The sequence below is a fragment of the Myotis yumanensis genome, unplaced genomic scaffold (genome assembly GCF_028538775.1).
Source record: "Myotis yumanensis isolate MYYU_CA2020_CCGP unplaced genomic scaffold, mMyoYum1.0.hap1 SCAF_16, whole genome shotgun sequence".
In the NCBI taxonomy this organism is placed as follows: Eukaryota; Metazoa; Chordata; class Mammalia; order Chiroptera; family Vespertilionidae; genus Myotis; species Myotis yumanensis.
The window spans coordinates 11920430-11945663 of NW_027223767.1; the positions used below are offsets into that span (position 1 = coordinate 11920430).

Below are 25234 nucleotides of genomic sequence, written 5' to 3' on the forward strand. Positions count from 1 at the left end.
CCCCCCCCCACCATCCAGGTCACCTCTTACTGCCCGCCCCCCGCTGGCCTGGTGGCCCCCAACTGCCCCCCCCTCTGCCGGCCTGGTCACCCCTAACTGCCCCCCCTGCCAGCCTGGTCACCCCAACTGCCCCCCCTGCCGGCCTAGTCACCCCCAACTGCCACCCCCCTGCCGGCCTGGTCGCCCCATGCAGCCTGCTGTTCAGTCATTTGGTCGTCCCTCACTAACCCCCTGCCAGCCTGGTCATAGGCAGCCACCTTGTTTATTACATAGGATAGGTCTGCAGGAAGAAAGGCCAGAGGTAAAAAGCCAGGTGGGTCAGAAGGAAGCCAGAATCAAAGTAAAGCAGCAAGGAAGTAAGAACACAGCAAAACCCCACAAAAGAGAGCTATAGGAATATGGCAACTAGACAAATGCAACTTAAGCAATAGGTTAATATTTGAGTGTGTATAAGCAACCTATTTGTCATATAAACTAAACACCTGAGGAAAGACCAACCCACAAAAGCATACTGAATTCTTAATAGAAACAATAGTTAAAAATGTGTACTATTTAAACCAAAATTAAATATCATCTGCAACTTTCTATCGAGCGGTACATTTCCAGGTGCAGTGCAGGAATAAAGCCTGCACTGCATCCAGGATGCTTCTCAGAGGGCGGGAGGCGGAGCTCCACATAGTGCCCAAGGCCCACGCCTGGTTCCAGGTCACCTGAAGCCTCTGCATCTGCCTAAGAATGGGTTCACCTCTGCGCAATCACTGTGCTCTGCATCAGGGGTCAAATGGAAGCCAGTCTCTAACGAAGACCGGAGTAGTGAGCCTGAACTGACTGTAATTCCTCCTTCGTCATGACTGTTCTAAGGACTTTCTACATGCAAAGCTATCTGTCCAACCGACCTGTTTCTAGTCCATGCCTATTCTCACATCATAAGGTGCCCAAGGAAAGAAACATGATTCCAGGTAGAGACTAATAACTACTCTACTGGAGGTAATTACAGGTTACAGAAAAAAATAATTAGGCACCCCTAAACTATCCCTGTATTGTTTGGGGCAAATGGCAATTTAATGTCAAATACCTCTTTATTCCACTTATCATTATTGTATAAAAATGAGCATTCCTCAAGGTTGCCTGAAACTCCTAAACCTGAGGAAAATTAATGTTATACTTACTCCCCCTGAGAAATCCCAATGGTTAAAATAAAGTTCTGATTTATATATTGGTATTTTAGAATGCTCTCCTTGAAGAAATATGTATACATGAAGGTAGAATCTCTCAGGCCCTCTGGAAAAATGCCACAGTTACATAGGAAAGCAGAACATACAAGCTCCTTTAAGAAATTGGGAAAATTTCTAGAGTTGTATCTGTGTTGCTTTCACAGGACAAGAATGAGCAGCCTCTACGACTCAAAGCAGAGACAGTGCCAAGGGATGGCACTGCCTCAGTCGTTGTTCTAATAACAGCTACCTTGGGTAACGTGGTCAGCATCCCCAGACCACAGGTCTTAACTATTTAACTAGTTCCCTAAATTAAGGCACACCCATAAAATCGTATAACCATGCAATGTTTTAGTTTTTTAAATTGAGGTAGAGTAGTATGTACTGACATGAAAAGATACTGGCAATATAAATCATATAAGGCATGTTAAAGAATATCTGAAGTATAATCTCATAAATCTTAAAAGCTTATAAAAGATACATATAATTGTACATAACTAAAAATAACTATAAAAATGTAAAAATAGTGTGAAAACAAAAAACATTTACTTTTTATTTTATGTACTTCTGCACCAATTGAAATTTTTTTGCATTAAAGATATATCACACCCTAGCTGGTTTGGCTCAGTGGATAGAGCGTCGCCTGCGTATTAAAGGGTCCTGGGTTTGATTCCAATCAAGGGCACATGCCCAGTTGCAGGCTTGATCCCCAGTGGGGGGCGTGCAGGAGGCAGCCAATCAATGATTCTCTCTCATCATTGATGTTTTTCTCTCTCCTTCCCTCTCCCTTCCTCTCTGAAATTAAAAAAAAGGATGTATCATGGCTTCAATCCTAACACAATTTTTTTAATTTCTCAATTCCCTAAAAACCATCTTCACATCATACAAAATGTGTATCTCCTAAACTATATTTGATCCAGTGGTTTTATATTTTTCTAAAATCTTCAGGCAGAACGTTCGTTACCGAGTTTGCATGTATACATAACTAGTGTTCTCTTCTACCCTTAACAAACACTGGGGTGGGGGGGGAGGGGAGGGTGCAAAAGTAGGTTTACAGTTGTGAATATGCAAAACAGTTTGTTCTTGTATTATTATTGTCCATACAAACAACTGTAAACCTACTTTTGCCCCATTCTATACTTGCCAGAAAAGTCTATGAGCCTGTAAGTGCCTTGAGAACAAGGACTATATCACAGGCAGAGCCTAGCACTGCTGCCTTCCAAGCGTCTGCTTCCAGGACAGATGCTCAGAGTCAGGGTTCCCAGGGCAACAGACTCCATGGGGACAGAAGACAGCAACAGATTTCATGTCCTGTGAGATCTGAATGGTAACAGGCTTCAGGTAGATTTGTCAAACTGAGTTTATCTTTTCAAAGCTTCAGTAAGCTCATTTAATAACGTGTAACTTTAATACTTGAAATTATTTAAAACTTTCAAAACTTACCCTTTGTCGAAGAAAGACGTATGCCCTGATCTAGAGAACTTTGTGCCGTTGCTATTCATCACCCCGCAGTTAACATTCCCTGAAATATAGGATTTTCGTGATGCTTGGTCCTTTGCAAAATTCCTGCAAGCTGCTAATTTGGATTCTAAAGCCTACAAAAGAAAGAAGGAATGATTTGGTTGTCAAAACAGTAGCTGCACATAAAAATCTGCATTTCAAACCATTTCTATTTTGAGACTCAAACTTTACTCTCTCCGTTGATACTAGTGGCTACTTAAGCCAGAATCAATCACCTTTCTAGCAGACAAAGAAAATGTTCATGCTGACTCCCTTTCTAATGAGCTCAGAACATTTTACTTATTCCTCTCACTGTTCCGAGGGATACAAATATCCTCACTCACATAAGAAAAATGTGGCACAAGCAGACCAAGACAGACCCCAGGTCTCTTGACCCCATCCATTATGTCTTTCTGAGTTTTGTTAGTTGGCTAGCTAGAGGTGGATGAGTATGGAGGAGGGCTGTTTTGGGAGCAAATGCATAAAGAATGCAAAAATATCATGAGAATTTTTTAAAGCAGCCAATTATTTCTACAGCATTTCAGTTTAGTTATTTCTAATGCATTAAAATGGATAAGAGCATTTACAACACTTCACATGACGTTAAAGACTATTCCTACTTCTTAGAACACAGTATAAATGTCTGATACCCTTTTTCAATAATTAAATAATTCACCGGAAAATGACACCAGACCTTTAGAGCATTTACCTCTAAATTGGGTGCCTTTTTTGGCATCTGGCACTTGCCAGGCTCTACAAACAGACAACATGAAGAGAACAGGACTTCCTCATCTATTTCCATCACACACAGATATCACCAACTCCCCCTTCCCCACAGACACTCTGACCAACTCAAACCCCTCTCCGTGACAAAAAAAAAAAAAAAAAAAAAAAAAGGAGGAGGGCAAAAAACAGTCCATTCCTATTATCCATGATACTAAGGAATTAGGAATGCATCAGTAAATTAAATCCACAGATAACATATGCACTTTCAAAATCCTCCCCCATAATTCAATACAAGCTGTTAAGAAACAGAAATGAAAACAAATGTCTTCTATCTTCCTTTCCTATAACAAAAGTACAATGACCTATAAAATAAGAACACACAGAAGAGAGGTAGTGACCTTGTAGGATAAGCTTTACATAAGCATTATTTCAGCAACTTGTTAAATGTACACATACACAGTAAAAACTGAGAGTCACTAAGCTCCTATATTCAAGACACTCATTCGTTCCTTCAAATACTGGTATGTGCTAAGCACCTACCATACAGCTGGCACAAGTTCTATCTGAGATGTCAGGGAGACATCCAAGTGCAAGTACTGGGGTCTGGCACTCAAGTGAATAAAGTGGTCTAGATACCAAGATTTAGAAGATATATATATACCAAGAAGTAGACAAAATCATAGTTGTGAATAAGATGAGGAAATTAAAGACAGAGCTCTGAATAAAATCAACAATGAAAGGGTGGGCGGATTAAGACCTAACAAATGACAAAGAGAAATGGGCAGGAAGACAGGAAGCAGACATGACACTGCATCAGAGAAGCAGAGGAAAGAAGGCATTCCAAAAAAAAAGTGGTTTTGAATGTTTCAAGTAAAATCAGGACAAAACAGCATCCATTCTAGCTGACAGCACTGAGATCGTCAAGGAGCAATTATACCGGAGTGAGCAGGGACAGAGCCGAAACAAGGACGTCTGGGGAAGTGTGTACTAATATACAGTCAAAAACGCTAACAATAGCCCCAGCCAGTTTTGCTCATGATTAGAGCACTGGCCCTCGGACTAAAGGGCCGCGCGTTCGATTCCAGTCAAGGGCACATACCTCGGTTGCAAGCTCAATCTCCACCCAGGGTCGGCGTGCCGGAGGCAACCAATCAATGTGTCTCTCTCGTATTGTTTCTCTCTCTGTGTGTGTCTCCCCCTCCCTTCCACTCTCTCTAAAAATCAATGGAAAAAAATATCCTTGGGTGAGGATTAACAAAAAACAAAACAAATAAAAAATGCTAACAATAAATGGAGACATGCTTTCAAAAAGCTTGGTTGTAAAGGAAGAATTAGAATAATAGCTAAAGAGAGAGATAGGGTAAAAGAAAGAATAGCTGCTTTTATTTTTGCTTTCTAAGATTAAAAAAAGTATGTATATAATATCTAATATTACACATACATATTAACATATATAGAGTAAAAAGCTGAAGATACAGGAGACATAAAGATGACAAGGCTAGAAGGAATGGGATCCAAAGCACAGAGGGACAAAATTAGCCAGGAGCACGAATATGATACTTTTACCACTGAAATAAAAAGGAAGAAGAGCTACAAACAGAGGTAACAGAATAATAAGAGGAGAAAACAAAACTTCAAGTCAGATGGCCTTGATTTCTCAGTGGAAGAGGATGCAAGCGTGGGGATGCGGCTTACGAGTAGTTCTAGTCAGTGGACAAAGGAATATTCATAGAAGCACGCCAGGAGCTGGCGGATAAGCAGATCAAAGTTTTATGACATCTTGGGAGACAGGTAAACAGGTAAACCATGCAAGGACTCCAAGTTCAACTTGAATGCACCATTTCTGAATAATTTATTTATGGTACTAAAACAAAATACACAAGAACAAAGAAAGATGACAACGTGGGGTACAGAAATAGACAGTGCTGATCCAATAGCATATAATGAAGAGAAATTCAAGGACGACGGTGGTGCAGCAGCCCTACAAGCGTATCAGAGCTTTCAGCAAAGAGTGAGGGTAAGAAGCTGGAAGGTATGAGATATTGCAAAGAGTGAATTTTTTTCTATCTACAAAAATAAAGGGTAATTAGGAAGACTAGGTAAAAAGAAAAAGGCATACAGGTCAGCTCTCACACAATACAAAAAAATCTGATATGATTCTGAGTAAGTGATAAAGAACAAAATGCTTGAACCATCTGTTGAACAATATGAATAAAATGACCCAAGAGCCAGCTGTCCTCTATGATTATACAGTAGCACACATGGGCATGATACTCTAGATACTACTGACTAATTTTCAATCTTCAGAACTAACCAATGGAGAGTAAAAGAAGGTACAAAGACACACACACACACACACACAATAAGGAGTTGCAATATAATCTAATAAATTCAGAAATAGAGGTTTTATATTTAAAATTACAAAAAACACTGACAACAAAAAATAAAAATTGCGAGAATGTGAGTTAAAGTCCTCATCTTTTTGCTTAAAATTGGTTAGTCAAGATACAGAAAAATAAAACATTATTTTATCAAGTTACAGAGGTAAATACCATAACTCTTACAACAAATTGGATAAAAATGGTTATTTTAAAAGTAAGGAAAAACTATGTACTGTATGAATGACTTAAGCACATTACTATTTATAGCAACTTTAAATTGCAGTTTAGAGTGAATCTGATGGTTAAAATAATTCCATAAGCTAGAAAAGGTAAACAGCGGACCCTGTATCTTGGCCTCCCATTTCTTCTTCAAAGAAAGTATAATGCAACTTCTACTTTTATCAGAAAGTGTCTTACACACAAAAAATAAGTAAAGGCATGCTGGATAGTGGGAAGTTTCAGGGGTAGATTACTGAAAAGAGAGGTTCAAGTCACTGAGGGAAATAAGAAAAGCTTAAATCCACACAATCATATTATTGTTTCCAGTGATCTGAAGGAAGGAAAGGAGAAGTCACATTTCTTGATTGATCCAGACTGCAGGTCTCCTCCATGGCCAAAAACACTATGCTCAACAGTAACAGAGTAAACCATCTGTGGGATCACATATGAATAGGAACAAAGTTAAAGCAAGAGAGTGCTAAAAAAAAAAAAAAAAAAAAACAACTACTCTCTTGATAAGGTCCAAGAGTATTATACAGAGTAAAAAAACTGAATAAGCGCCTGGCCTGTATGGCTCAGTGGTTGAGCATCAACCTATGAACCAGGAAGTCACAGTTCAAGTCCCAGTCAGGGAACATGCCCCAATGCGGGGCATGCAGGAGGCAGCCGTTCAATGTTTCGCTCTCACACTGATGTTTCCCCTTCCTACCTCTTTAAAAATCAATTTTTAAAAAGCTTAATTTTTTTAAAAAAAGGACATACAGCAGGAAGTATTTTAGGAAAAAATGGAGGACTCATTGTCCTTTAGAAACAGGCATGGGGAACATGCAGAATTCTCAGTGGAGACTTAGGAGGTCAGCACGCTGGGCCTTCTGCAGAGACACCAGCAAGCCCAAGCCCTGGAGGTGATTATCTGGACCAGCCTCAGCTGATCACCGGATGCTTTTGCTTCTCAGTTTAATTACCACAGGAAGGTATTCTTTTTTCTTCCCTGACTTCAAATTCAGAAATAATTCAATACCTTTGCAACTGAAACACCTAGTGATAAATAATTGAATACTTACCCCTACTTTCCGTAAGAGATCCCCCACAATGTTTAGTGCTGATATCCTAGCTGAAGGAGTCAGTGGACTGGTACCAAAACCGTTTGGTATAGCTACAGAAAAGTAAAACACAAGTGATTATACATGCAATTTGGGTTTTGTTGTTATTGCAAAATAGTATACATTCAATGTAAAAAAATCAATATAGTATTCCAAACTACAGATAAAGTGGAGATTCCATAAACATGTTTAACAGTTCTATAATTGATGAGTATTTAGATTACATCCAATTTTACATCATTACAAATAATGCTAAAAGGACATATAGCCTTAAAACATCCAGATGAGTATTTCTGAAAAAGAGGAGATTCCTAAAAATAGAACTGCTGGGTCAGAGGATATGCTATGCCCATTTCTTTCACCTTAACAGGTACTGACTGCCAAAATGCTCACCAAGAAGATTATGTCAACATCAGCAATGTGTACAGTGGTGTCATCAATAATATTAGACATCTTTTTATGCCAATTTGATAGTCATTTTGTTTTAATTTTTATTTCCTTAATAACTAATCATTTGAATCTCTTCCGGAAATTATCTGCCTATCCTTTGCATTTTTTTCCTACTAGGTTGTCTTTCCTTTAACCAATTTGCAAGGGAACAATAATTATATTCACCCTTTCTCTTTTATGTTGTATTTCTCAGAGTGACATTTATCTTTTTTAAAAAATATATTTTTATTGATTTCAGAGAGGAACGGAGAAGGAGAGAGAGATAAAAACATCAATGATGAGAGAGAATCATCTATCAGCTGCCTCCTGCACGCCCCACACTGGGGATCGAGCCCACAACTCAGGCACGTGCCCCTGACCAGTATCGAACCTGGGACCCTTCAGTTTTCAGTCCAACACTCTATCCACTGAGCCAACCGGCCAGGGCTGACATTTATCTTTTAAGCTTTGTGTTTTGGGGAGGAAGCCTTTGGCTCCCTCACCTCAATATTATAAAAAACGTTCCCCATATTTTCTCTTAATTGCTTTCCTAAAAATTTTTTTGCCCTTAGATCACTTATCAAATATTTACATATTTCCCCTCCAAAAAGATAGCCAATTAGTGGAAAAGTACTAAAATAGTTTTAGCACTTGAAATAGTACTAAAACCATATACTGAATTCCCTACATATTTCAAGCTCCATTAAATTATTAGTCCACTCTGCCAGAAAGATGCTGCTTCAGTTATTATAGTATTAAAATAAATTTTGGTATCTTGAAGGGCAAAGCCTCTTTTTGTTAGTAAACTATTTCAAACTTTTCTTGGCTATTCTTTTTTTAAAAAATATATTTTTATTGATTTCAGAGAAGAAGGAAGAGGAAGAGAGTGATAGAAACATCAATGATGAGAGAGAATCATCCATCAGCTGCCTCCTGCAGGCCCCACACTGGGGACTGAGCCCGCAACCCAGGCATATGCCCCACCGGGAATCGAACCATGACCTCCAGACTCACAGGTCCAGGCTCAACTATAGAGCCACGCCGGCTGGGCTCTTGGCTATTCTTACACATTTACTCTTCAAGAGTAACTTTAAAATCAACTTGACAACTTAAAAAAAAATCCTAAGACTCTTATTAAAAATTTAAATTATTGATTGATTTGGAGAGAATAGATATTACAACAAAATTAAGTCTTTCCATTCAGAATCATAGTATTGAGCATGCTATTCATGCTCTTCTCCCATGCCCTTCAGCAAAGATTTCCAACTGTGCACCTTTCTCCAATTTATTTTTGACAAAAATAGCATAATGGTTAAGAGCTCTTGAGTGGAACTGCTAGATACAAATCCATCTCATCATTTGATACCTGTGTGACCTTGAGTAAGTTACCCATATGCAAAAGAAGCTAATAATTAACTTACCTCATAAAGTTGTTGTGAAGTTTAAACTAGTTAACATGCTTTTAAAATGCCTAGCACAGTAAGTATTTATAATAAATGTTAACTATTATTTTTTGTTTTCTAGAGTGCTGATCAGCATGTAAAATGCTTTTGCAGCTGCTGCTGTTGTTTACCATTCTGTCCTTTAGAATGTAATCTCACTGACAGTAGGGACTTGTCTTATTCACCACTATACTCCCAGAATCTAGAATGTGTGGCACATAATAGGTGGTCAATTGATATAAATAAAGTACTAGACTTTCCTTGGCAGGGAATTCTGAATCTCAGCTTTCCCTATTCTCCTCAAATTTTGTACTTTAGGTATTATATCTGTGCTTTAATGATAAACTGTATTAAGTGCTTTTTGGAAACGGGCATTGTATCAATACAATGCAATTAAAAACAGACCATTTCAGCCCTAGCTGGTTTGGCTCAGTGAATAGAGCATAAGCCTGCAGACTGAAAAGTCCTGGGTTTGAATCCGGTCAAGGGCACATGCCCCTGCTGTGGGCTCAATCCCCAGTAGGGGCGTGCAGGAGGCAGCCGATCAATGGTTCTCTCTCATAACTGATGTTTCTCTCTCTCTTTCCCTTCCTCTCTGAAATCAATAAAAATATTTTTTTTAAAAGACCATTAAACAGAGATGTTCTTCAACCTTGTCACTGATTTATCTAACCTCCTGCTTCTACTAGTATGTCTGTGCTGATCTCCTTGTCACAAAACTGCCATGATCCAGCATACAGCAGCTTTTAGGTGGGTTTACACTGTCAGTTCCAGTCTAAAAGTGTGTCTATTTGGACAAGATTACAGCCTTTGGGTTGACCTATCTTAATTCTGTGCCAGAGTAAGCTCTAGATCCTACTGTCACTCCCCTACCCCAAGTTCTCACATGAAAAATCTAATGAGCTGTAAAAGAATGTACACCTCCCTCTGGGTGTCACCTTGATTTCAGCTCCTGATTATTCTGATTAGTACTCAAATAAAAAGTTTTCAGAATTCATCTGCATAATTCTAATGAGTAAAAGCAAACCTTTGTTAATTTTCAAATGTCAGTCATTCTGAGGGCCTCAAATACACAAGCACCATTCTGAAAAATGAACAGTAAAAGCTTCTGAGGACTGCTACAACCTATATACTACTGGGTCTATGCCCTCAGCAAGACACTCAACACATACTAGTACAATGAGTAACACCTTTTGACTATTCAGCATTTTCACATACTTTATCTAATTTCAACTCAAGAACAGGTGAATTATCTATTCAAGGGCTACTGAACACTTGGAATGTGACTTATGCAACCAAAAACTGATTTTTAAATTTTAATTCATATTAAATTAGTAAAAACTTAAATTTAGTCACATGTGGCTAGTGACTACTGTATTGGACAGCACAGATATAGAGAGCTTACTACACTAATTGCCCAGACAGAAAATCTTATATCACTATGAAAGATATAATCCTGTATTTAAAAAAGGGGTAGGGCCGAAACTGGTTTGGCTCAGTGGATAGAGCGTCGGCCTGCGGACTGAAAGGTCCCGGGTTCGATTCCGGTCAAGGGCATGTACTTTGGTTTCGGGCACATCCCCAGTGGGAGATGTGCAGGAGGCAGCTGATTGATGTTTCTCTCCCATCGATGTTTCTAACTATCTATCTCTCTCCCTTCCTCTCTGTAAAAAATCAATAAAATATAAAAAAAATAAATAAAAAAGGGGTAGGAAAATCCTTCCATAGGGGAGTAGGAGTAGCTGAAATATGATCTGCAAGCTGCAAAAAACTAAATCTGAACTGAGAGCATCAGGGTTCTATTCTAGTGGCTACTAAATGGCTTTTCTACTTACCAGGATTAAAAAACACATTGGCTGATGGCAAAAGGAATATTCTCTATGTACTACTCAACAGTTCCTCTGAATGTCACTTATGACATTCAGCATGCAGCTACAGAGGCATGTAATAGACTGGACGTGCCTATCCAAGCCAATGGTACTCGAGTCTCTATATATCCCATGTACAATTCTCAAATGTTAGCATAAAGGCTTCTAGTCTACCCACGATATGTTAAGTGGCAAAAGCAAGAAATAAAACTAGACTTAAATATGATCCCCCAAAAATGTGTGTAATGAGGTAGGCACAAACACAAATAAGCATACACAAAATAAGAAAAAATCGAAAGTGTTAAGAGTAGTTAACTTTAAACGGTAAGATTACAGATGGTTTTTCTTTTTTCTTTTCTGTTTTTAAAATCTTCTGCATGAACATATATTACTGCTACAATAAAAAAATAAACTTCCTTTAAAAACTTTCCAACTTTTCAAAATCTCAATTTATTAAGTGGCTTTTGTCTTAAACCTAGCCAGCATTCTCATTGTTTCCTATGGCTGAGTGGCTTAGGAAAATAATTCCTTCTTCTTCACACAGATTTAACCAACTTTTAAGCTGAAATTTTGCTTAAACTTTAGCAACTACTGCTTCATCAGCAAATCCTCTAAGTTGATAATCTACCATAGTTTCAAAAAGCAGACCTAGCCCATGTGGCTCAATGGTATGAGCATCGTACTCACATCTAAGGGTTGCAGGTTCAATTCCCAGTCAAGGAGATATACCTGAGTTGCAGGTTCAATCCCTAGCCCCAAGTTGAGCCTAGCGGGAGGCAACCAATGAGAGGCAACCAAACGATGTCTCTCATCTCCCTCCCTCCCTCTCCCTTCCCTTCCACTCTCTCTAAAAATTAATGGAAAAAATATCCTCAGGTGAAGAGTAACAACAAAAGAAAGAATAGCAAGAAACAAAAGAAAAGACATTACAAACCTTTTGGTGAAGGAAAACTGTTCTCTGTTCCTTTGCCAACAGGAGTTGCTGGCAAAGAAAGTGACGCCTGGACAGCAGAGTCCATCTTTTCACAATCTAGAGTTGGAGAACTGGGAGCCGACTTTCTGGTTACTTCCTGTTGTCTTTCCCGAACTGCTAGTTCTTGTCTTAAATCTGTAAAACGTAGCAAAGGTAGTAATACTCACTAGAAAAAGCAAATACGTAAAGCAAAGTCATCTAAAATAAAATAAAGACTTTCTTCCTAAATTATTATTTCTCAAATATAAATTTCCTTATTTGAGAAAGAAAGAGAGATGAAATGAGAAGGGGAGAGAGAGAGGGAGAAAGAGAAAGAAAGAAAGGAGAGAAACATCAATTCTTGTATGTGCCTTGACTGGGGATCAAACCCACAACCTTGGCATATCGGGATAATATGCTAACACAGTGGTTGGCAAACTGCGGCTCACAAGCCACATGCGGCTCTTTGGCCCCTTGAGTGTGGCTCTTCCACAAAATACCACGTGCGGGTGCACACGTACAGTGCGATTGAAACTTCATGGCCCATGCGCAGAAGTCGGTTTTCGGCCTGGGCGAGTCTATTTTGAAAAAGTACTGTTGATATTTGGCTCTGTTGACTAATGAGTTTGCCGACCACTGCGCTAACCAAATGAGCCATCTGGCCAGGGTTAAATGATGTTTTAGAATTGAAAAATGTAACTTAAGAAAACTGTTATTTATGCCCATATACAAAAAAGGAATAGAACATGCAACCAATCAATGTTTCTCTTTCTCTCTCCTTTCCTCTCTAAGCATGTCCTCAGGTGAGGACTAAAAAAAACATATATATATGACACAAAATTATCATTTGCTTTTATTTTGAAACTAGGGGCCTGATGCACGAAAATCATGCAAGGGGCTCAGCCCTCGCAGCCCCTTGCAGCCCTGGCTTCATCCAGAAGGATGTCCAGAAGGTCATTCGGCTGTTCAGTCTAATCAGCATATTAGCTCTTTATTATATAGGATGATGTAGTTTGGGGATCATTGCAAAAATCAATAAAGTGCATTTTTATAATTTTAAATGGGCTGGTATTGTTCATTGTCACTATGACATATTTTGTTTTAGAAAGGAAGTAGTCAAAATAGTTGCAATTTTTTTCTTGCATTCAAAGTTGAATTTTCAACTCAAAATTAATATCTTCTTTTCCAGTTAGCAACAGACCTACAAAATACTTGCTTATGTTAAAAAAAGGATACAAAGTCATCCCACTTCTGGATACATATCCAAACGAATTCAAACCAAGATCTCAAAGACACATTTGCACATCCATGTTCAATGCAGCATTATTCACAATAGCCAAGAGGTGGAAGCAACCCAAGTGTCCAGCCACAGATAAATGGATCAAAAAGTGAATATTATTCAGCCTTATAACAAAAAGAAATTTTATCACATGGATGAACCTTTAGAATATTATGCAAAGTGAAATAAAGCAATCACAAAAGGCAAACACTGTGTGATTTCACTTATATGAAGTATCTAAAGTAGTCACACTCATAACTAGCAACTGAAAGAGAAATGTGATTGCCAGGGGCTGGGGAAAAGGGGAAATGGGGAGTTGTTGTTCAATGAGTATAGTTTCAATTTTACAACATAGAAAAAATCCTAGCCATCTGTTGCATAACAATGTGAATATAGTTAACACTACTGAACTGTATACTTAAAAATGGTTAAGATGGTAAATTTTAGCCCTGGCCATTGTGGATCAGTTGATTGGAGTATCTGTCTGTACACCAAAAAGTCCAGGGTTCGATTCCCAGTCAAGGCACATGTCTACATTCCAGGTTGGACTCCTATCAGGGAGAGTTCGGGAACATCAATGTTTCTCTCTCTCTCTCTCCCCCTCTGTCCCTTTCTCTAAAAATCAATGAACATGTCCTTGGGTGAAGCTAAAAATATATATATATATATGTGTGTAAATTTTATGTGTTCTGACCACAATTATCTATAATAATAAAAGGGTAATATGCTAATTAGACCAGATGTCATTCCAGATGAAGCTGGGGCTGAAAGGAAGCCTGGGTTCTGGGTACCAGAGGGAAGCCGGTGCCGGCAGCTGGGGGAAGGAAGGCCTACTCTTGCACGAATTTCATGCATCGGGCCTCTAGTAAACAAATAAATAAGAGTTAATATTTTATAATTATATAAATTATGAGAAGTTCTTCAGATGAAGTTCTTGAAAAAAGAGCATGTAAAACTAGTTTTAAACATTAGATCAAATGTTTCATAAGTAGTAATCAAAGAATTACAAAGCCTAGATGGTTTGGCTCAGTGAATAGAGTGTCAACCTGCAGACTGAAGGGTCCTGGGTCTGATTCCAGTCAAGGGCACATGCCATGGTTACAGGCTCGATCCCCAATAAGGGGCGTGCAGAAGGCAACCAATCAATGATTCTCTCTCAGCATTGATGTTTCTATCTCTCTCTCCCTCTCCCTTCCTCTCTGAAATCAATAACAATGTATTTTCTTTTAAGTAAAAGAATTACAAGTTGCTTAAAAATTAGATATCAGCTTTCAACTTTGCAATGGATTTTTAAATAATTTTTAATCTATTTTTACTATTCACAATGCTAATTAACAGTGAGAAGAACACTCTCAATCACTGCCATAGGGGGTGTAAACATAGCAATTATCTAAAAAGTAATTTAGCAGTGTCTTTTATGACCATTAAAACACTTATATCCTTTGCCACCTTTAAGAATCTATTCCAAAGAAATTATCAAAGATATTCCTAAATATTAAGAACAAAAATCCTATTCACAGCACTATTTATAGCAAGAAATTAATCACCAATAATGAAGAATCCATCAAATAAAATATATATAATAAACATTATACATTATTAAAACCTGTTTTAAAAGATGTTTTAATGGCATGAATTATATTCACTATATTAAGGAGTGAAAAAAGGGGAGGACAGAAAAAAATACATATGTACATATTGTGTGGTTCTTATTATATATATATGTATACAAATAAATATATATGTGTGTGTATACATATACATATACATATACACTCATGGAAAAGACTGGAAAGAAACACACCAAACTGCTATTGGGTTCTCTCGAGATAAATGGATTGGCATTGATTTTTATTTTCTTCTTCGTAATATTTCGCATACTACAATGCATTTTAAAAAGGGGGAGAGGGAAGGAGAATTTTAAAGTATATATATATATATATATTCATTAGACATGCAATATATAAACAGCAATGTACACGTTATTATATGCATAACAAAATTCATTAGGTAGAAGGAAAAACCCAAACTAAGCAAGCAGTATATGCACAGTGGTAGTGATTAAGGCTTTGGAAAACAGACCATGGTTTGAATCCCAACTGACAAGTTATAAGACTCTGGACAAATGCAAACTCTCTGTGCCTCAATTTTATGACCTATAATATAGGGATGGTAATACCTACCTGCCTCCTAGAGTTGATGATGTAGGTATTAAGTAAGTTAAGATTAAAAGTTCTTAGCATAGTGTCTGATAAAGTATATAAATCTATAGCTTTAACAAGTTGATCCTGAAGCTAGCTTAGAACTCTGGCTTAGGGACAGCAGAATTTCATTTAAGTTATAAATTTTACCTCTTGCTTCATCCTTTAACCTCTGAACAGAGACCAATAAAGATTCCTTTTCATCAAGTTCACTTTCTAAAAATGCATTCCGTTCAATGGCCTGATTTAGCCTTTGTTCAAAGTCTTCCAGTGAAACTATTGTTGCCCTAAAAAAAAAAAAAAAAAAAATAGAATCCATGAATTAAATAAATAATGTGCAAATAGGTAATACAAAAGGAAACTGTCAGTTTATCTCATATCATTTCCTGACCTAGAAAGCCTGGCCCAGTTGAAAGACACTGATCTCACTCCTTCTGATCTCTGGTGGCATTTAGAGTTTCTGCTATCATTTAAGGCCATTAAATATATTCTTTTCTCTTAAATTACCATCTAAATTCCTTAAAGTTCTCCCCACTGGATTTTTCAACACAATACAATCAAGTTCAGGAAAACTTCAGTAGTTTTAGAATACGAAAGAACTAAAAATTTGTTTAAGACACAAAGTCCCAGGTCCCACTCCATTTACATTCTTCCTACCAACCCTTTTCTTCTTCCTGCATTTCTCATCTTACTCCTTTATTCAACAAACATTAACATGTATCTACTATGTGTCCACTAGCTGCTATGTGCTTACCTGCTAGATATAAAATTCCCTAACCTCATCAGAACTCATAATGCAATGTCCAATTTTATCATATCCTGTCAACTGTCCAAATATCTCTCAATTCCATTTGCTCTCCTTCAATCTTCTGCCCCCATCCAATACTCCATCCAATACCTGGATTACTCCTAAATGGTAGTGATGAGAGGTCTTTACATCTCCTTCTCTCTATTCCAATTCCTCAGTACTATCTGCTGAAATCATGGTCTAAAATAGTACTCCTTTGTTTAAAAATTATTAAAGAGGCCCCCATTGCCTATAGAATGACATCAAACATTGCACACAAGGTTCTTCACAACCTGGCCTCAACCACCTTCCAGCCGCATGTTGTTCAGCCATGTCTCTATATATTTCAAAGTGAAATATTAATACCTCACACACTTTCCTGCCTCTCTGACTTTGCATCTCTCTCTTCACCTGGTTAGCTTCTATTTCTCCTTGTACGTTCTGCTTCCCCAACTCCCCCAGGGTAACTTCAGCTGCTCCCTGCTCTATGCCCTGGAACGACTTGTACACTCTTTCTACTAGAGAATTTATCATATCAAACGTCCACACCTGTTATACCCAAGGGCAGTAGCTAGTTTATCTTTGTATCCTCAACTCTAGCATCATATCAGGCATTTAAGTCACTCAACTATTAAGGAAAGAAATACCAGATAATAAAGTAATAGGAATAAAATAAGAGGAATTAAATTTTGAATGGTTAAGAAACAACTAATTTACAGATATATGAAAGCTGGCAATAGTAATAGCAAGCCACTATAGGTTATTCAGCAAAATCATAATTAAAGCAATATTTTGAGAAAACTCATTGGTCGGTATTAAAACAGAAGAGAATAAAAAGGAGTAAAAATTTAAAGATAGATTAGCTAGAAAATAACTGCAGAATTCAGGTTTAAGATGTGAGGACCACCCTAGCTGGTCTGGCTCAGTGGATAGAGTATCGGCCTGCAGACTGAAGGGTCCCGGATTCAATTCTGACCAAGGGCAGATGCCCGGGTTATGGGCTCGATCCCCAGTAGGGGGTGTGGAGGAGGCAGCCAATCAATGATTCTCTCTCATCATTGATGTTTCTATATCTCTCTCCCTCTCCCTTCCTCTCTAAAATCAATTTGAAAAAAAAGAAAGAAAGAAATACATCTGAGTTTTTTATTAAAAAAGAAAGAAACACAACTGATTTTTTTTTTTTTTCAAAAGGTGTGAGGACCTACTAAGAGTGTGGTGGTATTGAGAAAGAGAGGGAAAGATAGAGGAATGAATGATACATATTTTAATGAAAAGCCACAGGAACAAAAGCACATGAAAGAAGGAAAAAAGAAAAGTTTAGAAGGGAATTTTCTGGGAAGATAAGAATTTTTGGTTAGTTTCAATGCGATGAGTACCAAAAGGAAGTGTTCTGGGACTAAGATCTAGGTGATAGATTGAACCTAAAGACATACATTTTAATCACTGATTGCCAACTTTGGTTATTCTAACAAAATGCACATCATTCACCTTTTTGCTCGCTCTAGGTCGTCATTGGCCTGCTCCAGCTCTCTCACATACTTATGCAACTGCTCCTTAATGGCTCGAGTCTGACTTAAATCATCTTCTAATACTGAGACCTGCTTGTAGCTCTGTGCATATTGATGTTCTAGTTTCTCCTAAAGGCATGGATATAGGAAAAAAGTATGTGTCATTAATATGTAGTTTTCTTTAATGAAGGATGCAACCCAAGTTAAAGAGGAAGGAAAATCCAAAGAATTCACCCACAATCCAAGTTGATGGCACCCCTTCTCCTTTTTACAATATTTAAAAACAATCACACATTCATTCCAACTGACTTGACTCATATAAGGCTTAAATAGTCACCCATTGTCCTCTTGAAATCTAATAATGGTCTCTCTGAAAACAGTAAAATAATGAAAACCCTAAACATGGTGGGAGAACTTCTGAGTTCTCAGGCTACATGCAGTTCAGGGTGAGCACAAAGAAGTAGACTGACAGAGTTCAAATTCCCTACCCCTTACCTGCCCACCCCCACCTTCCCAAACCCACCTACTCCCCAGACACGGAAAGTCTCTAAGCATCTGGCTAAGGCAGGTGGTTAAAGAGCAACAAAAGCGGCTAAACCTTTCACTCCTGAAAATTCCTTTTTAGAAGGCAATTTTTAAATCCAAACTAAACTCTAAAACTAAAGGGACTATGAATAATAATGAAATAAATGTGTATGTTTCATACAAATATAATTTTTAAGTGCCACAAAATGAGGTGCCTTATCAAAACAATCAGGCAGCTTCTGAAAATTATAGGGACTATAAAATTATATCTAGGAACATGATCACTAAAACACTGATGGCTACAGGCTTTCTAAGTGAGCTCCTAAACTCTAAATCTCCTCTCCCTTAGTTCCATGAAAGAAAACTTAAATTCACTTTAAGCCTCCTTTTATATTTTTTGTTGCCAGCTGCTCTTAAACTCCTCTTAAAAAAAGTACATTTTTCATTTGAATAAAGCCCAGTACATTAGACACCATGCTCCTACTGCCACAATTACCTTTAATGCTTCCACTTCATATTTCAGTCTTTGGTTATCAGCTTGCAAGTCTCTATTTCTTTGTTCAGCCTGTACTAATTGTGCCTCCAACTCTGCTTCTAATTCTCTGCTTCCTTCCTGAAATTCAACTAGCTCATCCCGAGCTTCCTGGAAGCTAATAAAAAACAAAGTGGGAAAGATAAGTTGTAGTTAGTAGGAACCATAAGGATCATCTTAAAGATGATTACATACCAATTCAAGAATTTATGCCTGAATGCCATGCTATAATAAAATATACTAAACTAGAGGCCCGGTGCACAAACATTTGTGCACTCGGAGGGGAGGGAGGGGGCCCCTCAGCCCGGCCTGTGCCCTCTCGCAATCTGGGACCCCTCAGGGGATGACAACCTGCTGGCTTAGGCCCGCTCCCCGGGGGATTGGGCCTAAGATGGCAATCAGACATCCCTCTGGCAGCCTGGCAGCCCTCGGGGGATGTCCACTTGCCAGCAGGGAGTAGGCCTAAACTGCAGTCGGACATCCTTAGCGCTGCTGAGGAGGCAGGAGAAGCTCCCACCACAACCGCTGTACTGGCAGCCATCAGCCTGGCTTGTGGCTGAGCAGAGCTCCTCCCATGTGAGAGCGCCCTGACCACCAGAGGGCAGCTCCTGCATTGCGAGTCTGCCCCCTGGTGGTCAGTGTGTGTCATAGTGACCAGTCATTCCCAGTCATTCTGCTGTTAGGGTCAGTTTGCATATTACCCTTTTACTATATAGGATAGAGGCCTGGTGCACGAGTGGGGGCCAGCTGGTTTGCCCTGAAGGGTGTCCCGAATCAGGGTGGGGGTCCCGCTTGGGTGCCTGGCCAGCCTGGATGAGGGGATGATGGCTGTTTGCAGCTGGTCTCACCCCCTTTAGGGTGGGGGTCCCCACTGGGGTGCCTGGCCAGCCTGGATGACAGGCTGATGGCTGTTTGCAGCTGGTCACACCCCCTTCAGGGTGGGGGTCCCCACTGGGGTGCCTGGCCAGTGTGGGTGAGGGGCTGAGGGCCGTTTTCAGGCTGGCAGGCAACTGAAGCTTCCAACCTCTCCTTTTTTTCTTTTTTTTTAATTCTGGGATTTATTTACCTTCTATGGCTGTCACTGGAGCTGAGAACCAGCTTTAGCTCTGAGGGTTGGCTCCAGCTCTGAGACCTCGGCTGCTGAAAGCAGGTTTCTGGGGATTGTTTAGCTTCTATAATTGCAACATAGTTGCTTAGAGTGCAGCTCAGAGCTGGGCGGCGGCAGGCGGGGAACCTTGGCTTCCTCCATCACTGAAGCAAGCAAGCCTCCTGTTCACTTCAGCTGCCTGGCTGCCGGCCACCATCTTGGTTGGCAGTTAATTTGCATATCGCCCTGATTAGCCAATGGGAAGCGTGTCGGAGGTACAGTTAATTACCATGTTTGTCTATTATTAGATAGGATAATAAAGACAATGTTTTACACATCTCTTACTCTATATTCAAGGCTCAATGAAAAAAAGTTATAGGCCCTAAAAGGACTCACATTTTATACACTCACTGCTAGCTCTTCCTTGCTTCATCCTATATAATAAAAGCCTAATATGCAAATCGACCAAACAGTAGAACGACTGGTCAGCAGGGGGCGGGGCTGGCAAGCAGACAGTGCCAGCCAAAGCGGGTGCCAGTGGGCAGAGGAAGGGGACAGCAATTGGGGGGCGGTGGTGACCAGTGGTGGCGGGGCGATGGCTGGTGAGCACAGCAGCAGTGGCGGGAGCCTCTCCTGCCTCCACAGCAGCGCTAAGGATGTCCGACTATGACTTAGGCCAACTCCCCGCCATCAGTTGGACATCTCCCAAGGGCTCCCGGACTGCAAGTGGGCACAAACCGGGCTGAGGGACACCCCCTCCCCCCGAGTGCATTAATTTTCGTGCACCAGGCCTCTAGTGTATTAATAAAGAAGCACATATTACTATATTGCAAGTCAGTTTATTATTAGATAAGTTTTTCAATATAATTGGTTTCCTTTGTAATTCTATTATTTAATTTTATGCATTTAAAAACATTATTCAAGAAGGGGTCTGCAGGTTTCCCCAGCCTATTAAGGAATCTATGGCACACAAAAAACAAGAACCTCTGCCATAGCCTGGCTAATGTGCCTCAGGGGTTGAGCGTCAATCTATGAACCAGGAGGTCACAGTTTGATTTCCGGTCAGGTCACATGTCCTAGTTGTAGGCTTGGTCCCCAGTAGGGGGCGTGCAAGAGGCAGCCAATCAATGATTCCCTCTCATCAATGATGTTTCTATCTCTCTCCCTCTCCCTTCCTCTCTGAAATCAATAAAAATACATTTTAAAAAAGAAAAAAAAAAAGAACCCCTGCCATAGACACCCACCTTTTATATCCACTGGCAAAATATAACTAGCTTCAGCAATAGCAATGAAATAGCAATAAAAGGTTTAATAAGACTTAGAAAACTCTGCTAATCAAAGTATGAAAATGTATATTTATTTTAGAAAAATTCCATTTTAAAAAGAAATTTAAGCCAAGTCTTGGTGCTCACAAGATCATGTAAAAATTCTCCCAACTAATTAAAATAATTGAGATTTTATAAAATGCTCCATACACCTGAAGCTCTTCTCCCCTCCCTCAAAGCTTTTCTGACTGCAGACACTGATAGTGTTTGCCTGAGGAGAACTCAGGTCTGCTGTCTGAAGTCTCAGGCAGCCTATCAGAATCTCCAAAAGACGGAAATGATGAGGCAGCAGTGCACCCGCACCGCAGCAGGCCAAAAATGGCCAATTAGAATAATAAGCATAAAAGGATTTAAGCTACCAGAAAAAAAATCAGTGACACTAAGTTTTCTTACTATTTTAATAACTTGAGTAATATAATAAGGATTAATGGCATTTTTGTACTATTTAAATACAAGCAATGTTATGACTAGCTCTAGAATTCCAATCCGAAATCTGAAACTCTTCATTTTAGCTTTATGTTTAAAAAAAATGCACATGCTAGAGATGGTGCATTCCAAATGCCATCCCCTATTTTTAGGATGTTTTTCAACATTACCTTTGTTTATACTTTAAGGACAGTTCCTTCCAATAAGCAATTTCCTCCTTTAAACTTGAAAAATCTGGTATATCTTCACCATCCATGATCAAGAAAGCCTGTGAAATATTAAAAACACACTTATAAATCTGCAGCATTTTGGAGGAAGTTAAACATGGAAGATTCTAAGAGTGGTTAACTCTTTATTGTAACTCAGGCATATAAATCACTTCACTACCCACTATTGGGGACCACCAATATTGTGGGTGAGGTCACGATAGGACAGGAGATCAAAAAAGTTCTTAGGTATAAAGCATTTCTGGTCACAGCAGCCCTAGGTTCTGGTGAATTGGCCCAACAGAATCATCCTGCACACTGGGCTCCAGCAGTTGGCTTAAAGCCAACTGATCTTCTGGAAATCAGGTGACAGTAACAAGCTTATTGTCAGAACTAATTCTACTGCATGCCTTTCTCTGTTGTATAACTGCTTCAAAACACCTGCTGGAGACACTAGGAGATCATATACCATGTTTTCAATAAGTTACTTTTATTGCATTTCTAAAACCTTCCTGTTAATTCTCTTTTAAATACAAAGTTTCTTCCATTAAATCCACTAATCCTCCAACTTTAATGTTCTTTCATTTGGTTCTTCTCCCAAGGCGTTCAGAGCAGGTAGGAAAAAAATGCCTATTTAATTAACCTTGCATTTGGACTGACTACCTAAAACTCCCAATTGATTGTCAAGGACAAATGGAATACCAAAGACAGTGAGCGCCATACCATGCCTAACTTTAAGAAGCAAAGTTCTGTAAGAGTCTTACCTCCTATAATCCCCTCCCCAAGCATCCCACTTTATATCCAGCAATCCTGTTCAAAGTTGTCTTAACACACCATTCTGTTTCAGTTCGGGATGTTTTCTCTACCTGGAATGGCTCTCCCTTCTTTGTATATTTGGAGAGCTTCTATTTATACTTTAAAACCTGTCAGCCCTAGCTGGTTTGGCTCAGTGGATAGAGTGTCAGCCTGTGGACTAAAGGGTCCCAGGTTCAATTCCAGTCAAGGGCACATGCCTGGGTTGTGGGTTTGATCCCCAGTAGGGGGCGTGCAGGAGGCAGCCAATCAATGATTCTCTCTCATCACTGATGTTTCTCTCTCCCCTCTCCTTTCCTCTCTGAAATAAAAAAAATTTAAAAACCTAGCTGTCATCTTTCCCAGAAAGCCTTTCTCACCCTCACCCAGGTCGCACTAACATCTCCCACACTCTTGGCTACCTCTATACGCTCACAAGCTTTCATGAATATATTTACCCACACAGCTTACACTTCCATGTCCCCTTATTAGGCTATGCATTATTCTGACTTTTTTCTACCCGGGCACACTGCTTACACATTAGCAGATACTCTAATACTGTACTTACTAAATTAAACCAAAATTGATTCAACCTAATCCATACCAGGCAGCAAGAATTCAAGGCCAGCTTTAAAAGCAAATTAATAAAAACGTATAGAGTTGTAGAATGCTATTCATGAAGGTTTAGCAAAAAGTCACAGACAAGAACAAATACAGAACTTCAATTTCAAAATGGTTTCCAGTGAGTAAAATTAGCATGTAGTTATATGCACTTACTTTCATTCCTTTGTGGCCTACTGCAATTTTTTCTGTTTTAGTCAAGTCTCTCCTGACTACACCATCTATTACTTTTGACATCTGTTAGTCAATCTTCCAATTATTTTAAATTACCAATCAGCCTAAGAGTTCTTTGAAAAGAGATGGATCCTTTCCGTATTTTGCATCCCTTCATGGCATCAAGCATAACATGAAAGTACAGAATGCTTGCAAATGTTTATAGAAAGTACAGAATGCTTGCAAATGTTTACTAAGCACCTACTATGTATCAAACATTAAGTACTGGACAAATATTTAGTGCACCACACGCACCCCTCCTGTAATCTGATTACCCTTACACTGGCACATTTTTGTTTGTATTATTCTACTCTCAAAGATATCCTTAAAATATGATAACACATTAAAATGCAAATCCCCCCCAGACTTGGGACTGCTGTTGAGACTGGAGTCTAGGGTTCCAATTCTACCATTAAAATCTCAAACCTGCTAAATGTCTTTTAAGTAACAGTTTTTTTCATCTAATGAGAGTTTGGACTAGACTATGTTTTTTACAAGTATGTTTCTGATTAGTAAATAATACTGATTAATTTTATAATCCTATTCCTTCATCAAGGCTCCCAATTCCCACTCTATTTTCCCAAATGTAGGAATAATCTTATTTGTAACTGTAATTTAATTTGTAGTAAGGTAAGACTGAGGGTGAGGCTAATCCGGCAGAAAGAGGTATTTGTATTTCAAAAGAAAATCCAAAGCACTTAAAGGCATCACCTTATAGTATCAATAACTTCTGAGAGTTACTGCCTAAGTACCCTTGAGGAAAGGGACATATTAACAAGCCAGATGAAGATATAATTTCAGGTCATGAAAAGCATCTAAGGGTGAGGCAATAATCACTATGTCCCGTGTATGCTCTAGACAAGATCTTTCCCCAAAGTGCCAAAAAAAATATTGATTACAATTAAAATCTACAGCCCTAACCAGTTTGGCTCAGTGGACAGAGCGTCGGCCCACGGACTGAAGGGTCCCAGGTTCGATTCCGGTCAAGAGCATGTACCTTGGTTGCAGGCACATCCCCAGTAGGGAGTGTGCAGGAGGCAGCTGATCGATGTTTCTCTCTCGTCTATGTTTTTAACACTCTATCCCTTTCCCTTCCTCTCTCAAAAAAATCAATAAAAAAAATTTTTTTTTAAATCTATGAAGCCAGTCCTAAATAAACTATTGGCACTGATTCTCAAATTTGGATAAATGCACTTGCCATTTGAACACTGCCAACCATGTATCAATGTGCAGCTCAAATATTCAGTTTCTACTACACAATCCGAAAAATTATGTTTTTGCAAAATGTAATGAAGATCAGAATAACACAAGTAAAGTTTAACTTAAAACAAAAAGGACAGCCGAAACCGGTTTGGCTCAGTGGATTGAGCGTTGGCCTGCGGACTGAAGGGTCCCAGGTTCGATTCCGGTCAAGGGCATGTACCTGGGTTGTGGGCACATCCCCAGTAGGAGATGTGCAGGAGGCAGCTGATCGATGTTTCTCTCTCATCGATGTTTCTAACTCTCTATCTCTCTCCCTTCTTCTCTGTAAAAAATCAATAAAATATATTTTTAAAAAAAACAAACAAAAAGGACATAAAGAAAAGTGAAAGATTAAGTCTCTCCAGCTAGCTCCTTGAAGGCAGGACCTCTGTCTTATTTATAAACTAGAGGCCCAGTGCACAAATTTGTGCACCAGTGGCGTCTCTTGGCCTGGCCTGCAGGATCAGGCCAAAACCAGCTCTCTGACATCCCCCAAGGGGTCCCGGATTGCAAGAGGGAGCAGGCCAGGCCGAGGGACCCCACCAGTGCACTATCGGGCCAGGGAGGGACACGAGAGGTTGGCCAGCGGGGGAGGGCTCCAGGGCATGTCCAGCCCATCTTGCTCAGTCTTGATAGGCCAGACCCCATCAGCAAGA

The 25234-nt window shown here is 39.3% G+C and overlaps 1 protein-coding gene across 9 annotated transcripts in view; it reads right to left on the reverse strand.

Moving 5' to 3' along the window:
- Nucleotides 1-25234, reverse strand: part of NDEL1 (nudE neurodevelopment protein 1 like 1) — a 98281-nt gene that overhangs the window by 42257 nt on the left and 30790 nt on the right. For all 9 annotated transcript variants that reach the window (XM_070395558.1, XM_070395560.1, XM_070395563.1 and 6 more), the window contains exons 2-8: nucleotides 21675-21772; nucleotides 18631-18784; nucleotides 17590-17738; nucleotides 15465-15601; nucleotides 11817-11990; nucleotides 7105-7196; nucleotides 2658-2809 (exon numbers count right to left, since the gene is read on the reverse strand). In XM_070395558.1, the coding sequence (XP_070251659.1) occupies nucleotides 2658-2809; nucleotides 7105-7196; nucleotides 11817-11990; nucleotides 15465-15601; nucleotides 17590-17738; nucleotides 18631-18784; nucleotides 21675-21760 (944 nt within the window). In that variant the 5' untranslated portion in view covers nucleotides 21761-21772. The remainder of the gene's footprint in view (nucleotides 1-2657; nucleotides 2810-7104; nucleotides 7197-11816; nucleotides 11991-15464; nucleotides 15602-17589; nucleotides 17739-18630; nucleotides 18785-21674; nucleotides 21773-25234) is intronic.